At 43.5% G+C, this 18,065-nt stretch overlaps 1 protein-coding gene across 3 annotated transcripts in view; it reads left to right on the top strand.

Moving 5' to 3' along the window:
* The window catches only part of ntn1a (netrin 1a), a 250,868-nt gene that overhangs the window by 211,777 nt on the left and 21,026 nt on the right, over positions 1 to 18,065 (top strand). For all 3 annotated transcript variants that reach the window (XM_038777495.1, XM_038777496.1, XM_038777494.1), the window contains exon 6: positions 690 to 764. In XM_038777495.1, the coding sequence (XP_038633423.1) occupies positions 690 to 764 (75 nt within the window). The remainder of the gene's footprint in view (positions 1 to 689; positions 765 to 18,065) is intronic.

Here is an 18,065-nt window from a genome sequence, read left to right as displayed (position 1 = left end):
CTTTAACAGTCTCTGAAGTCTCTGGATCCAGTCCCAACAAAAGGTTTTATTTGGACGTACACACTTATGTGTATGTTAACTAATATATCAAATGTGTCTTATCAGACAGCCAAGTAGAGGAAAGGCAGGCAGCAACAAAGTAGACGGGAGCAATAGGCTCGATATAAATGAAAAGTGCTTTGTGGAACATTTATTTGTTCACCTATCTTGAGAGGACACCAAAAGCATTGCTAATGCCCAATGGGTTCCTCATTTCCTGCCTGACCTTCTGTTGTTCGAGGATGACCTGTAGTCAGCATCTCCATGGAAAGAAAGCAAAGTTTGACACAAGCCCGGGTTGAGGTGACAATGAGGTATCCATGGGCCTTAATCAGGGGCCAGTGCCACTTTGATAGGAGGGGAATCAGCAGCTTAAAGGAGACCTGGGTGGTGTAAATAGGGGAGGCCTAAAGATCTCAAATAAGGCAAAGACTGCCTGCAGACAGCAAAGTATTTACCAGACAGGGCTCTTTGTGTGACTTTTTCTATAGAAATTAAGGCGTTATGAATGCTCTATAAGACCTATTAGACAACACAATTGGCAGCAGCAGATGGATTCCGTAAGGACTCAGCTATTCTGAGCAATGCGGTTTTTACCATGTCTTTTTGTAGTCTAATGTGTGTGTTTTTATTTCTCCATCCCACAACAGACTGTGACTCATACTGCAAGGCTTCCAAGGGGAAACTGAAAATTAATATGAAAAAGTATTGCAAGAAAGATTATGGTGAGTAGAATTGCAACCATTATATTTACGGAGGATCATAATTCTCCTTTTGTGAAGGGTCTTGGAAACACAGTGGCAGACTTGTCCATTGTCTTTTTTGATGCGTCATCTAATTTGCAAATTGAGTTGTTGACAAAGGAATAAAATTAGTTATTTCTGTTATGTACCTGTCAGGTCCATTGAAAGTGCAATACTTTTGCAGTGAAAAGCATTAAGTATCCTCTCACAAATGCATAGATTTAGTTGTAAAAATAGTCAAGAAATGAAGGGAAGCATAACAGGCTGGAAGGATAATTTGGTGGATAGAGTGAATATTAATAGCATCATAGAATCCCTACAGTGCAGAAGGAGGCCATTCAGCCCATCGGGCCAGTACCGACCCTCTGAATAAATGTTTCAAAGCCAAAATTGAAACGTGGGCCACTGCTTCTTCCATTCAGAATCCAAGATATTTGGGCTAAGAAATAATTTTCTCACTGGCTATGCTGGTTAAAGAATTTTTATTTGTGGATTAGTTCCTCTGTCAAATGATCTGCTTAAATTTCCAATGAGGAGCAATACCAGCTCAGGTGTATCTCTTAATATTTCATCACCCTGGTTAAATATATTACCATTCACAAGATAATAATGGATGAGATCAGCATTGAATCATTTCCTGGACCATTCCAGCCTTTTAACCTCTATTACTTTGCCAGGAAGTCTATTCCCAATGTAGATCACTTTCTCTGGAAAGGATTCTTCTACTGTGCATCCTAAATTTATCTTTTTAAAAGATATTTCAATTCAGAACAGATTTTCATTATAATAAAGTAACAAAAATACAGCAAACCCCAATACAAGCAACACATGCCAAACGTCAGTCCATCCCAACCCGCCCCCCCCCCATAGCCATCCATAAAGAAACATAAAGACAACCCCCCCCCCACCACCCCCCCCCCCTCCCCCCACACCCTAACAGCTGACGGTAGCCAGTTCCCTGAAAAAGGAGATAAAAGGCTGCCACCTCAAGTAGAACCCTCCCACTGACCCTCCTCATGGTACACTTGATCTTCTCAAGATACAAAAATTCTATCAGGTCTCCCAGCCAGGTCGAGGCTATAGGCAGCACCTGGTTCTTCCACCCAAGCAGAACTCGCCTCCGGGATATTAACAAGGTGAAGACTAAGACAACTACCTTTGTCCCTGTCTGCAGCACGGCAAGTCCGATACTCCAAAGATGGCCGCCAATGGGCACGGTTCCAGCTGACTATCCAAAATCCCCAACATAGTGTCAAAACATGTGACCCAAAAGTTTACAAGTTTGGGGCAAGACCAAAACATTTGCGAATGATTTGCCCCCCCCCCCCCCCCCCCCTCCCAGAGCACCATTCATACCTATCCACCACCCCACAAGAAAAATGAAAATGAAAATCGCTTATTGTCACGAGTAGGCTTCAATGAAGTTACTGTGAAAAGCCCCTAGTCGCCACATTCCGGTGCCTGTCCGGGGAGGCTGGTACGGGAAGAACCCATTCACACTCGCCCTGGTCAGTTGCGCCCTGTGTACCACCTTGAACTAGATCAAGCTTAACCTCGCACTTGAGGAGGCGAAGTTGACCCTATGAAGAGCCTCACTCCACACCCTCCCCTCAAAAACCAAACACAGTTGACCTTCCCATTTCACCTTTACTTCTGCCTACTCCGTCGACAGCATCTACCCGTAAATATCCAAAATCTTACCCTACCCTAAACTCAGCCAAGGGCAGGACCCTCCCAATGAGCGAGGGTGGCGGTGCCAAGGGAAATGAAGGAAGCTCCTTACGTAGAATATCGCAAACCTGCAAGTACCTGAATACATTCACTCTTGGGAGCTGAACTTCTCTAAAACCCATTCAAATCGGGGAACCTATTTCAAGAAACATGTCCCTAAACCTCTCCAACCCCTCTCTCTCCCATGCCCTGATTAATGAATCAAAGTCAGATGGCAAATATCTACAAATAAGAGCCAACAGTGACATGGAGCCCAGTTTAAAATACTGCCTAAACTCATTCCAAATGCTCAAGGTGGCTATCACCACCGGGCTCAAGTGAATCCTGCAGGGGAAAATGGGAGTAGGGTAGTAACCAGTGCTCTCAGACTCGACCCTATCCATGGACCCTCCTCCATCCATCTCAGCACCTTATCAATATTTGCCGGCCCGCGGCACCCCAGGGCACAGAGGTTAGCACTCTGCCTCAAGGCACCGAGGTACCAGGTTCGATCCCGGCTCTGGGTCATGTGTGGAGTTTGCGCATTCTCCCCTTGTTTGCATGGGTTTAGCCCCCACAACTCAAAACGAAATGCACGGTAGGTGGATTGGCCATGCTAAATTGGCCCTTAATTTGAAAAAATGAATTGCGTACTCTAAATTTCTATTTAAAAAATTTTTTTAAAGAAATATTTGCCGGCCAGCAGTAACATAACAGATTAAGTAGTGCCAAACCCCCAACCCCCCCCCCCCTCCCCCAACCCCCTCACACACACACACAAGGAAGAAGAAACCTACCCACCAAAAAAGTATCAATCTGGGAGTAGACCCGATGGATGTGGGGGAGAAAACTCCTTATCTGTCAGATACATAAATCTCCACGGACAGTGACCCAGAGTCGGGATAGAACCTGGAACCTCAACGCCGTGAGGCAGCAGTGCTAATCACTGCGCCACCGTACTGCCCTCTAAATTTATCTTTGACTAGTTTAAACCTGCATCTGCTCCAGCAGTTTGGTTTAAAGTATGTTATAGACCTTGCCTGATCATAGCTGAGATTAATCATGCTCTCTTAGGGCAGCACGGTAGCATTGTGGATAGCACAATCGCTTCACAGCTCCAGGGTCCCAGGTTCGATTCCGGCTTGGGTCACTGTATGTGCGGAGTCTGCACATCCTCCCCGTGTGTGCGTGGGTTTCCTCCGGGTGCTCCGGTTTCCTCCCACAGTCAAAAGATGTGCAAGTTAGGTGGATTGGACATGATAAATTGCCCTTAGTGTCCAAAATTGCTCTTGGTGTTGGGTGGGGTTACTGGGTTATGGGGATAGGGTGGAGGTGTTAACCTTGGGTAGGGTGCTCTTTCCAGGAGCCGGTGCAGACTCGATGGGCCGAATGGCCTCCTTCTGCACTGTAAATTCTATAATTCTATAATTCTTACCTGATGCCCATGCATGTACACTTTGTAATGTACATCACAGGTCATGAGGTTCACAAGAATGCCAAGGTCAATGATAATATACCTTTAGCTGAAATCACTATCTTGCAATTGATAATTGATTGGTAATTGATACTAACTTTCTGTCGATGCATAATTCAGTTTGTTATCTTTTTAAACCTACAACCTATTAAGTGTACATCTCTTGACTGTACAGTTTTAAAAGTATATTAATATCGTGGTGATGTCCTCAGATATATATTCTTATTTAAGCATTTAATTTTTTTTTTAAAAAGCTACATGTTTCTCTAATTACTTTCCCAATCATGCCTGTCACCTCAAAAGCATTTATACTTTGGCCATCTATTTGTTACCGCACCATTCTTTGGGTTAACTTGTTGCCAGATTATTTAACTACTAATGTATGGTAACCTAGACTTCAAGCTGTTGTCACTATCCCTAATCTGAGTGTCACACAAATGTTTCTAACCAAAAATTGGTATAGCACTGCAGCAAGCTACAGATATACGTCGAAGAATACACCATGGACTAGTGTGTTGTAGGTGGTGGGAAATGAATTAGCAAGTTGGTAGAAATGTCCTGAATTGCTTCACATCTCTTTAGGCTGTTCCCAGTTAAGCTGTTGCCTAGCGTATGCTCCTACATGGAAAAACTGATTACGCTATCCATGCCACCCCAATGCTGCATGCCTTCTCCCACCACAGCATGTGGCAGCCAAAGAATTTGGATTCAGTCACACTATTGGCTTGAACAGTATGCCCTCAAGCAAGCATTTCGAGATCGAGAGGTTGGAAAACGTTACAGAAAGATGCTCGGGACTGTGTACAAGTTCTATGAACTGTGCCCTACTTCCACTTATAAATACGTGACCATTAACGTTTTCAGGAATCATTAGTCAATAAATCCTCGGAGAAAAAGAAATCTGAATGTGTTTCCCTTTATCACATTACTCATTTCTTGCATTTTTGGCATCTTGTGTTTAAGCCGTGTCTGATAACACTTTGGGATCATTCAGAGTGTTAGTGCAGTGCTGATGGATAAGCAGCCAACAGCACAAAATCATCCACTCTTATCAGTCACAGTTGCCATGCATGAAAGATAAAATGTATACTCTTGGTTGCAGCGTGAAATTTAATCAGCAGATGCAGGATTATTGATGGATGGCTACTGAGAAATTAAAACAGATTTTTGAAATTATGATTATGTCAACAGGCAACTAATGAGACAGTTTCTCTTTCTGCAAGCTGACACAGGCAAGACTGATTATGTTATTTGAAAAAAAATGGTTCAGCAGGACATGAAGTTTCTGAAAAACACAATTTAAGATAGAAATGGCGCTTTGGCACTGCAGCTATGTGTGTAAGCATTTAAAATAATGGGTTAAATTGAAAAGAAGCAGAGGAATTGACGGATCCCACGAGTAGCAGGTTTAACTCCACACAGGACTCTCTGTGACGTTAAACCCAAGTGATCTCAGGCGGCATCCATTAAGGGGGAGTCTCATATCACTTGTATCTGGACTGGGCTGGGATTCAGCTCTGGAATAATGCAGCAAATTTAGCATTGTGGTAGCTGCAGTATAAATGCACACTTAAAATGCTGCACAAGTGCTGTCAGTTCTTAACCTGTCACCTTTTAAAAAGATTTTTCCAATTAAAGGGCAATTTATTGAGGCCAATTCACCCACCCTGCATATCTTTTGGTTGTGGGGGTGAGACCCACACAGACACTGGGAGAATGTGCAAATTCCACAGGGACAGTGACCTGGAGCCGGGTCCTCGCCGCCGTGAGGCAGCAGTGCTAATCATTGCGCCTCAACCATCATCTTAACGGTATTTTGAGCAAAAATTATATCTATTAATACACTGTTTCAGTAATATTAAATAATTCTCCCAAACTCAAAATTTGTTCAATGAGAAATCAGGAAGGTTAAATGTTTTATGTCTAGTCTATGCTATGTTAGATCCCAGCTACTGAAGTGATAGGAATTACAACCACTGGCCTTAGAGACCCTGCCTCAGCTACTAATCAATATCTGAAACCCCTGCTGGAAGTGCATGCCTGTGAGGTTTGGCAGAGGGAAAGATTGGGCATGGTTATGGCGGCATTCCTGTTCAGAGTTTGTGGATGTTCATAATCAAGGCTGACACATGAATGTTTGTCAGTCGGAAGAGATATGAGAGGATGAATAGCACCTTTAAAGTCCAAAGATGTGCAGTTTAGGTGGCTTGGTCATGTTAAATTGCCCCTTAGTATCCAAAAGGTTTGGTGGTGTTAGTGGGTTACGGAGACAGGGTGGAGGTGTGGGCTTAAGTAGGGTGCTCTTACCAAGGGCTGGTGCAGACTCGATGGGCCGAATAGCCTCCTTCTGCACTGTAGATTCTATGATAAAAACATATCCGGGGAATCAAATGGCTTCAGATGAGAAAGAGAGGGAGAAAGTTGACAAACACAACATCATAAAATGAAAGCTGCCAACCTTCTTCTTTCCTTCCCTGAAGCTACATTCCTGGTCTTTCTCCATTGTCTTGTGTAAGTAGCCACTATTTATGTTTCAACTGCAAGAGTGAATATAGGCTACACCATAGGGAGTATTGACACCAAAACCTATTACTTCTTTGCTCAACGTCCTCAGGCATGCACCACTACCAGTGGGAGTTTGCAAGTTAGTCTTCAGGCACAATTTAAGGTCTTGGGCAAGAGGTGCAGATGTGGATGTGAGGAAGAGTGGTAATAATGTGGAGCTCACTGCCCATGAGGGTGGAGATGATGAATGATTTCAGTAGGAAACTGAATGGGCACTTGGGGGAAATAAAAGTATTGAGCTACAGGGTTGGGGGATGGGACAAATTGGATTTCTCTGCCAAGAGCTGGCTTAGGCTTGATCGTCCGGATGATCCCTTTCTGTGGCTGCAGTGTCTCTCTGACTCGAAGAACTCTGGCCAAATTTCCCCATACAGACCAAGGTGCATTGAGGCCCATTGCAGCACATCAACCCGGCTGAAATTAGCAGAAGCGTTAGTGAGCACAGATCAAACCTGACACTGGCCTGTGTGGTTCAGCTGTTCACAAGTTCAATTCATTGAGCCACCGAGGGAAATCATAACTTCCATTTTGCTCTGATTACTTAACTTGCGAAAGGAGTGAAAATTGGTTTAAAATGCAGTCACTCATTTGGCGACAGCATTTACCTCATGTTACAGTAGTTCGGTCTGTTTAAAGTGTGCAGTCAACTTACCACAGGCAGTTCTCTCCTCAGATTAGTGCAGCATTAATGTTGGACTTGATGAATAAGCTCCATGGTGAAATCTCAACAGCATTAATGTACAATGTTGGCAGAATGCAGTCCTCTCAGTGGAAGTTACTTCAACACAATACATTTAGACTCTTTCAACTTTAGTTGATTCTGCTCATTTAACAATCCACCAAAATTAAATTCCCTGGGAACATTTTTTAATGATTTAGCTTTAGATGAAAGCATTGTCAAATGAATATGACAGAAACTGTGACGGGTAAAATCTGTGAAAGTAAAGCAATTTTTAGAGGAGTCACCGACTTGTGCAGGTCTTATGGTGGTATCTGGACCTCCAGGTTCAAGTCCTAGACCAGGACCTGTGGCTATAGAAGAAACTTTTGTGACACGGTTCAATGGGCTGGGAATCCTTCCACCACTTTCTCTACTATTCTCTGAAAGAGGAAAAGTGTGTGAAGATACTAAAACAAAATGACTTTAAGCGCATTTTGTTTAAAATGTCATCTAGGTTAATTCTGTGCAGCAACAAAGCTGAAAAACATATTGAGCCACTTTGTTTCTACCCATCAGCGTTCTGCTAAGTTTGCATCAAATGTTAACGTGCACTCTCAATGCAAAAACAAATCGCCCAACTTCTGTGCATCTCAACCATAACTTGCACTTTGTCTCATTATTTTCATGGGGGCATTTCCTAAGATTAGTTATCACTTATCTAAAAAAAATGTCTATGCGGTTGGAAACTAGCTGGTGCTCTTCAGAGAGGCAGTTACAGGCAGGCAGTACTGAACTACTCTGATATTTGCTTTGTGTTGATAGACACAGGAAGAATTCCTTCATGCGCTATTTGTAACAACTGATAAGTCTGTTTATAAAGAAACTGTTTCCAATTTTTCTACAATTAGTGAACAGTGGGACTCGTTCCACCAAATATCCTCTTTGAAATGTTGTTTGATTCTGTAATAGTTCATGGGGCCTTGTATTCTTTTATTTACCACAGTTGAAGATCGTTATGCACCATGTGATATTTTCAAAGTGCAGTTTTTGATGACGCTCAGCACACATCGGATCTAGAATCAGTAAATTATTGCTGTGTATGTGACCGGTGCTACTTCATGGAGATGGATCACCAAGAAAGCAAAATAAATTTTGCTCAATTTCCCAAATGCTTGAACCTTTGCCATGTCGGCATTGTGGTTTGCGAATCAGCTTTAGTACTCATGCATAATTGGAGTGAACACAGAATTGGATCTCAAGTTATTTTGGATTCAAATTGCCACATGGAACACAGTGCCACCTTCTCAGGGGCAACTAGGGTCGTAGCTCCCACAACTAGGGATGGACAATAAATGCTGGTCTTACCCATAATGCTTACAGCACACAAATATATATTTTTTAAATTGTGGTTTAGAAATATGGGCCAAATCTTCTGGTCTCCCTAGATCGTCGAAGACCGGATGCATCTGATTAGAAATACGCATCCGCAGTCTGTGGAGATCCTGGCTTGCATTCTTCTGTGGGAATTTCACAGGAAATGTGAAGTCTCCTGCTCTCCAGTACCCTCCACGAATGTCTCTGACTCGGAGTTGGTCACGTCAGAGATTTTGGACAGTTCCATGGTACTTAGCTGGGTAGTTACCAAGAATACACTGTGCAAATTAAAGCCTAATCTAAAATCTGGGTAACTACGCAACCTATTCCAGAATCACCAGCACCCCCACCACCCCCCTGAGTACCCACCTCCTCCTCTGACCTCCCAACTACCCTCCTGATCGGACATGACTAGTCCCCCGACCTGATTACATCCACCAACCACCTGACTACCCCAACCCGACTCCCACTAACACACCTCCCCACCTGCCCATTCACTCATTCATTTCCTATCATTGAAAAACATGACCTTTCAACTTACCATACTGCAGCTAATGTCATAAGAGGGCATGTCCTGTTTTCCCCTGACTCTACTCTACCTCGACAGCATTCCCCAAGGGATGCGTTCCTATGACGGCTAGGGCAGGAAGATCCCAGAAGAAATGCGTAAAAGTGTTGGGTGGGAAGAATTTGGTCATCTTATGAGGAAAGGTTAGACAGACTGGGCATGTTCCCAGTGGAGTTTTGAAGATTGAGGGGTGACTTGATTGAAGTACATAAGATCCTGAAGTATACAAGATCCTTGATAAGGTGGACATGGGAAGGATGTTTACACTTGTGGGTGAATCCAGAACTAGGGGGCACTATTTTAAAATTAGTGGGTTCCCTTTTACGACACAGATGAGGAGAATGTTTTTTCCTCTCAGAGGATTGTGCAACTTTGGAGTTTTTTGCCTGAGACGAGGGCCATTGAATATTTTTAACGCAGAGGTAGATAGATTCTTGGTAGGAAAGGGAATCAGAGGTTATCAGGGGTAAATGGAACATGTAATTCGATACACAAACAGTTCTGCCACGATCCTATCAAACAGAGCAGACTCGAATGAGCGAATGGCCTACTTCTGCTTCTAGTTTGTATGAGCACAGTGGCAACGAAACCATCATTGCCGCTGCTCAGAAGATCTGGTCCAATGTCTTTGTTACTAATGCTCTTACTAGGACGGCACGTTGGTGCAGTAGTTAGCACTGCCGCCTCACAGCGCTGAGGACCCGGGTTTGATTCTGGCTCCCGGTCCATGTGGAGTTTGCGCATTCTCCCTGTGTCTACATGGGTCTCACCCATGCTGTGCAGGGTAGGTGGATTGGCCCCTTAATTGGAAAAAAAAAAAATTGGGTACTCTAAATTTATTTGAAAAAAACGAATGCTATTAAGAATCGGTCAAGAATATTTTCAGATGGAAGCAAGTGAAAATGAATTATTTTTTAAGAAGGTAACACTTTGACCTTAGATGGGCTCCCCCATTGAACAGTACAGTCCAATTGACACATCCAAAAGAAGAAACATAAGGTGCTAGCACTTCTTAATGCACGCAAGTATTTTATTTAACCGATTGTCGGAAGGCTGCACTGTGGTTATAACAAGAAAGTTAGGCAGCATGGTAGCATGGTGGTTAGCATAAATGCTTCACAGCTCCAGGGTCCCAGGTTCGATTCCCGGCTGGGTCACTGTCTGTGCGGAGTCTGCACGTCCTCCCCGTGTGTGCGTGGATTTCCTCCGGGTGCTCCGGTTTCCTCCCACAGTCCAAAAGATGTGCGGGTTAGGTGGATTGGCTATGCTAAATTGCCCGTAGTGTCCTAAAAAAAATGTAAGGTTAAGGAGGGGGTTGTTGGGTATAGGGTGGATACGTGGGTTTGAGTAGGGTGATCATTGCTCGGCACAACATCGAGGGCCGAAGGGCCTGTTCTGTGCTGTACTGTTCTATAGAAAGTGTTACTGTTCTCAGTGGGGTTTGCAATGGATACAAGAGTGAGCAAACGATCCAACACACTCGAGGAGAATGACCAATTGGTTTTATCATTTATGAAACCAACAATAATGATGCAGCAGATGGTGTCCATTAACTGATTATTAATGCATGCCAGTAGCAATCTGTGATCAGAGCCAGTTTGACTACACAACCCGGAATGGTTATAAATGGCCATCATTCAAAGAAACAGCCTGAGATGGCATCCGACAATTACTCCTGCCAACATTCTTTTGGCGGTTTTTAAAGCAACTGTATAAGTTTGAACCGTATGTTCCTGTAAATTACAGATTTGTAGCAGTTATTAAAGCAGACATTTCAGGAATTTTTATCCTCTGGATCCCTCTAGTCTCCATTAACCAGTGAAATTCCTTGGGGGTGAAATCGCACAATATTGCAAAATTAATGCACAAGTGCAGTTGTTTTGAAATCCCTTTTTCTGCTTTTCAGTGAAGGCATCATCCATGTTACAATGCCTTCCTTAGAATTGTGAGCAAAGCAATTTTGTGTCCAACATGTGAAGTGTTTGTACAGAAATTGCACAGTTTAATTTAATCCCTTATTAGTTTGCGAAGAAATGTTTTAAAAGCATCCAGCTAGAAGCTGGTCAGACTTATTTTGGATCCCTTGTCACATCACAAATTCAAATCAAATGGAAGAGAAAGGCCAAAAGCCGGTTGGTTGATGGGATGTCCATGGGGAAGCCAGTTCGAATAGCTAACCCTTCAACCCCAGCTGAACGTTGCTGCTGTTACTCCAACTCCACTTTATCTTCCTCACGACATCAGGCACATTTCTAGGTATTAAACAATTGTATGTTGCAAGACTGCACTGAATAAAGTATGCTCATGTAGAGTATAGAGCATACTCTATATGCTTTGAATTGTCAAAGCAGTAAACTCTTCCAGTCATCAAATGGTTAACGGAAGTAATGAGAAAAAAACCCTGAAATCGGGCTTTTTAGATTTGCTCTTGCCGTTTGCCTTCCGGTACGATTAAAGCAAATACAAATGTTAATGCAACAAATTTTTGATCGGTGTGTAACATTGTGATATCACCACAAACCTACAAATGCTTATGCATAGTGAATAAAGCAAGAATCAACTGAGACCACTAATCTTACAGACCACACTGAGTTTACAGACCACAATTTATAACCAGACTTTACATTTGAGAGGTGCGGTATAGAGCTGTGCTTAAAAATTGGCCTCTTCAGATCCTTTGATGATTTTGCAAGTTTATCCAGTGAGTAGCTGGACCATGCAGTCCAAGGCCGTGATTCTCCCCTACCCGGCGGGGCGGGGGGGGGGGGGTCCCTGCGTGTTGGAGTGGCGTGAACCACTCCGGCGTCAGGCCACCCCAAAGGTGCGGAAGTCTCCGCACCTTTAGGGGCCAAGCACTCACATTGAGGGGCTAGGCCCGTGGCGGAGTGGTTCCCACTCCGCCGGCTGGCGTGAACGGCCTTTGGCGCCACGCCAACTGGGGCCGAAAGGACTTCGCCGGCCGGGGTAAGTCCGCACATGCGCCGGAGCGTCGGCGGCTGCTGACGTCATACCGCGCATACGCTGGGGAGGGGGTCTCTTCCGACTCCGCCATGGTGAAGACCATGGCGAAGGTGGAAGAAAAAGAGTGCCCCATGGCACAGGCCCGCCCGCCGATCGGTGGGCCCCGATCACGGGCCAGGCCACCGTGGGGGCACCCCCCCGGGGTCAGATCGCCCCGCCCCGCCCCAGGACCCTGGCTCCCGCCCGCGCCGCCAATCCCACCAGTAAGAGAGGTGGTTTAATCCACACCGGCGGGAGAGGCTTGTCAGCAGCGGGACTTCGGCCCATCGCGGGCCGGAGAATCGCTGCGGGGGGCCCGCCGACCGCCGCGGGGGTCAGAGAATCCCGCCCCAGGTTTCATTCCCCAGTCGAACATGCCCTTGCAGTCCAATAATCTGTGAACAATCATTGAATGAGGAATAGTCACTTGAGTAAAGTAGCGGAGTGTGACGGATGCATACAGAACCATACCGTAGTAAGGAGTCAATGCCATCAGTGCAGGAAATTGGTGGATCAGAAAATAAACAAGCCACTTGAGATGATATTCAAACGGTTTATCCAAATTTTACCAATGTCGAAACTAAAAGTTATATAACTATTAGCCTACGTTTTCCAATCATAAAGCCGACAGCAGTCCATTCATTTTAATGGGTTATCGTTGGCAATGCGATTGGAAAAACTTGACCATGGTTTTCGTTGCCTCACAGTCAAGAGAGATGTGCACATCAATATGGAAGTTCAAATTCAAATAATTCTTTACTCTTGAGAATCAAGGGGCAGCACGGTGGCCTAGTGGTTAGCACAACCGCCTCACGGCGCTGAGGTCCCAGGTTCGATCCCGGCTCTGGGTCACTGTCCGTGTGGAGTTTGCACATTCTCCCCGTGTCTGCGTGGGTTTCGCCCCCACAAACCAAAAATGTGCAGATTAGGTGGATTGGCCACGCTAAATTGCCCCTTAATTGGAAAAAATAATTGGGTAATCTAAATTTATTAAAAAAAACTCTTTAGAATCAAGTTGTATGCAATTTCCATTAAATTGGCAAAGGCATCTCCTCTCAAACTTGCATACAGAAATAACTTTTTCTAAATGATATTTCAATTCCAGTAAAGCAAATTCTGAAGTGAACCATTCTAAAGTAATCCTAATGGGCCTACCATTAAACAAGCTGGCACACTGTGTTTGGTAGCTAATGATATAAAACAATACAGTATGTGAAAGATGACCATATTGGATTGCTGTGATGCAGCCACATTGTGATTCGCTATAGCTTGGAGTCTGTGTACATAATTCAGTGTAATACTGAGCACGTTACTATAAATCTTAATTGCAGACAGGAATATTAGGGGAAATGCAGTATTGTCACCCCCATCCCCCACATAGATACTCCTGGCTTTGAAACTGTTAAGTGTTAACATATGCCCTTTCAAAAGATACAGTGCAGCAGGAAACTTCAAGAGTATGCTGAGGTGAATGGCAATAGAGCGATTGGGTATAAGTTCCAGGAGATTGATGCAAGACTTTTGGCGCTGTTCCAAAATCAAAACTGAAGAGCATTCCAAGGTTGAGACATTTGCAAATGCTCTTCAATTTTAGTTTCTGCTATATATTGTATATATTTGAAATGAAAATGAAATGAAATGAAATGAAAATCGCTTATTGTCACGAGTAGGCTTCAATGAAGTTACTGTGAAAAGCCCCTGGTCGCCACATTCCGGCGCCTGTCTGGGGAGGTTGGTACGGGAATCGAACCGTGCTGCTGGCCTGCTTGGTCTGCTTTAAAAGCCAACGATTTAGCCCAGTGAGCTAAACCAGCCCCTGGTTTGCCTATTTGGTAGGCAAACGGGTTTTGTAATCGTGACAGAAGTTGTGTAGTAACAACTCAAACTAAGGGTGGATTAGAAAACAGCTTTGCCCTTCGATCTATCCTTTTATTCAGTCTGTCTTCGGGTTGCCTCTTCTTCCCAGTGTTTCTTCAGGAATGTGGGGAATATTAAGTAAACTGACCTACAATTTTCAGTGGATCCTTGCAAGCTCCAACCTGATGGCCATAGGTGAGAAATGACAATGATTGTGTTTCACTTTTATACACTGTCTCCCCCAGAGAGAAATGTTAAATCTTATACAGGAACCACATAGAAAAGAGCATTCTTAGTTTGGCTGCTGCAGGTTTGTACCTGATTCCACTGGCAGTTCAAAGGGAGCTGTAAACATTTACACTTGACTGAAAATTGAAGTGCACCATTCTTAGATGCAAGAACATTTTTGTCCTAGAGAAAGCACATTTTCAGATACAAACATGAACAAGGAGCTGCTAAAGGGATGTGATGTTGTGGGGAACAATTGCTAGAGGTAGAAAGTCACACTAAAAGAGATAACAGGATGTTAACAGCAGGCTCACACGGAAACTGATGAATGATTGGGGATTAATCAGATGACCACAGTGTCATTTTACTTTTGTGAAGATGTGTGAGCAACAAAGCTCATGCTTTCCATTTTAGGAGCCCAGGGTCAACATCAAACATCTTTGGGTCAGGTGTAGTATTCAGATGCTGTATAAACTTACCACCTACCTCACCTCGACAATGTAGCTCAATTGTAGTCTCAGAAGAGCATTCCCCACAGAGCTAGAGTATAGGTTTTCCAAGACCAAACTTATGACCCTTTGAGTGAGATTTCTAATTTGGAATCAAACTCAGCCATTTCACTACATCAACTAGGAAATAGGCTGCGAGATTGTCTAAATTCACCTCATTTACAGCCCAGACACTGAAGAGACTTTCATCTTGTTAGTCTGGATCTAATTAAGACCTATATGGCAGAGACACAAGGCCACTGTCTGACCCATTTGTGTCACATAGCCTCCACTTCTGCACTATTTAATTGAGATAATTTGATAAATCTCAGTGATTGAAGATATTAATTCATATATAATCTTGAGGTTTTGGCCTAGATCGTCACTGGGGTGGGATTTCAAAGGGGCATGGCGGTGCAGGAGGGGGGGGGGGGAAAGCAGGGAGGACGGGTTGCTGGGGAGTGATCTGGAAGTCTGGATTCTCTGAATGCTGTGGAGCTGATTGCCAGGCAAGTCTCTCTGTAGGGTGGGAAACACTCCAGAAGATGTTGCAGCAGTGGAGCTGGGGGCTATCCTGCTGTAATGGTACAGTTCGCAAATCAGGGGAGGGTCTGGGTACAGTGTGTCCCATAGCATTGGTGGTGGTAGGGGGATTACCTTGGAGGGTTGGAGGCATATTAGGAACAACGACTGTGGGAGTGATCACTGGGGATGGACGGTTCCATTCATGAGGCAATTCAATCATGAGAGAGATCTTTAATTGCAGGGGAAGCTGATAATCACAGGGTTGGAACCGATTGCAAAAGGGGCTCGATGATACTGTGTGGTGGGGGGGACGATTTGGTGTTCATGGGGTCTGTGATCATGGGGAAGGAGTCAGTGATCACTGCAGTGAGGTCAGATTGCACGGTGGCCAGTGATCCTGAGGGAAGTCCGATCATGGGAAGAGAAGCAGCTTAAGTTGAAGAGGGAGTGGAGGGAGCACTTCTACTCCTCCTGGTCCACAAGCAGTTCTGTAATAGCGCTTACCTCTTCCACATAACAGTCCTCGCCTTCCTTTAGTTGTCAGGTTAAACGTGAAAGAGAGAAAATCGGAGGCATGTCGCTATATTTAAATATTTAAATAGGGTACTGACCCCATGGCAGAAAATCAGTTGGCAGTCCCTTCCATCCTGCCTCTGCTAAAATTGAAATTGGGCAGGTTTGAGGTAGATTGAATGCGGTCTTCAGTTACAAAAAGGACTTACCTGACCTGACGAAAATCCTGCCAATTTTGAGGTTTAAAATTCCTCTCTCCATCACTGCTTGGAAATCAGTTCTTGAACTCAAATAAACTAGTTCAATTCAATGTATGGGTTAAATTATGGTCATTCTTTTGAATTTGTCAAGCTGTCATTGTGGGTTAAGTGTGCTTCACATCCATGACAGATAATTGCATCCATACAGGAATAATGATCCAACATTGTTGCTGCAATTTATTAGTCACCAGCTGTATCCTGGCAAAAGCCATGTCCCCAACAATCTCATGAAACTACAGTGGACTGCTTGAATGACTAACCTTGGATTTAATTTTTAGCCCACAGAGTATTCCTACTCAGCTTTGGCATGCTGACTGGTGGAGCTCAGAAGAATTTCAAAACTTCAAATATCAATATAAAAATGTTTTAGGTTTAGAATAGCTTAACTCATAGAGATTGGAAGTTATAAAGAATAACAACTTCCCAACAAGATTTGGAGCTAACATTAAGATCATTCTGAAATTAATAGTCACTTATTTATGGAGAAGACCAAAAAGGAACTCATACAGAATATATTTTTAATACTTTTCTAATTAAGGGCAATTTTTAGCCTGGCCAATCCACCTACCCTGCACATCTTTGGATTGTGGGGGTGAGACCCACGCAGACGCAGGGAGAAACTCCACATGGACAGTGACCTGGGACCGGGATCAAACCCGGATCCTTGGTGCCGTGAGACAACAGTGCTAACCACTGTGCCATCGTGCCGCTCTTACTCGTACAGAATACAAAGGTTTTTGCACGGGTTCTCAGTGCTGCAAGTAATTGCATTTCAGTTTTTAAAAAGGTATGTTTGTGATACAAGAAAAACACTGGAGTAGTGAATATAAAACAAAAGATGTATATAGTCATAAGGAAGGGGCTGATAACTCAAGTGATTATCACTTAAAATGAGCAAATACATGCATCTCATAGGATGAAATCTTTATTTTGCAACTAAATTTGCACTGAGCAACTTTCATGCATGTAATTATACAATAGAAAGTGAAAATACTTGAAATCGGCAAAGCTAAACTTCTCTTCTGGATGTACTTACAGAAATACTTCTTTCCCATGTGAAAAGTTAAAAGTGTTCCTCTAAATCGTGATAATTATTACAAATTATCCTTGGGATGTGGATGCCTATAGATAACTATGTACATCTGCAGTAAATAAGAGCACAGTCTATAAAAGCCACATTTCACAGAGATCAGACTTTGCTGATAATTTTGATTCAATTAAGTGTATCAACTTAAATGGCAACATTGAATGCATTGTGTCTGTGTCGAATGATATTCTTGAAATGAACAGCAGCCCATTGCCATCGGACCTCATTATTTCAACACTCACCCGAGAATCACAAGGCCAGCTGTAACACTGACTGAAAAAAAATGGTAAATGGGAATCCTTTCAGTGCTAAAAAATATACGCACATTGATATATTTTCTGAACTTGCCACATAAGATGTATGTGTTACTTACCTATACAAGAGATAGACAAGTTAGAATTCTGCAATTCAAACTGTCATAAAATTCAAAAAAAGGGTGATTGGAGATCTACAATTTAAGTCACTTTATAGAAAGGCAGAATGTCTCTGACGATTCTCAAAGACTTTGCTCCATTCTTTACAGATGCAAGTAAATTAGTGGAGTCCTATATATTTATATAATCTGTCAAAACTTCTACAAAGTCTCTCACAAGAAAGGCAATGGTCGATTGGGTAAGGGCCAAGCCTTGCTGATGATTGGTATCTTCACAAGTCACTAAGCATCCAACAGGAATTCAGTGAAAGCTGTGACTCATTTGATTTTCTGCCTCCTCAGGGGGTATTGCTGAAATGTAGATGTGTCACATGGCTGTACAAGGGCTCCTGCTGCTCACTTTAGCAGCTCCCCTCAATTACAAATTACAGGCAATTTCCTCCAATCAGCTCAGTTAGGTTTTGACTGCCACGGCTTAAACTAATCCACTTTGCTTGTGATCATCAGGAGGGCTTTTTGGATTACAGTGAAAGCTTTTCTGCCAATAAACTGGGTTGATGTCTGTTACAGGGCATGTCTCTCCCCTGCTGAAAGAGGCAA

Source organism: Scyliorhinus canicula, chromosome 18 (genome assembly GCF_902713615.1).
Source record: "Scyliorhinus canicula chromosome 18, sScyCan1.1, whole genome shotgun sequence".
NCBI lineage: Eukaryota > Metazoa > Chordata > Chondrichthyes > Carcharhiniformes > Scyliorhinidae > Scyliorhinus > Scyliorhinus canicula.
This window is presented reverse-complemented; position numbering and strand designations above follow the sequence as displayed.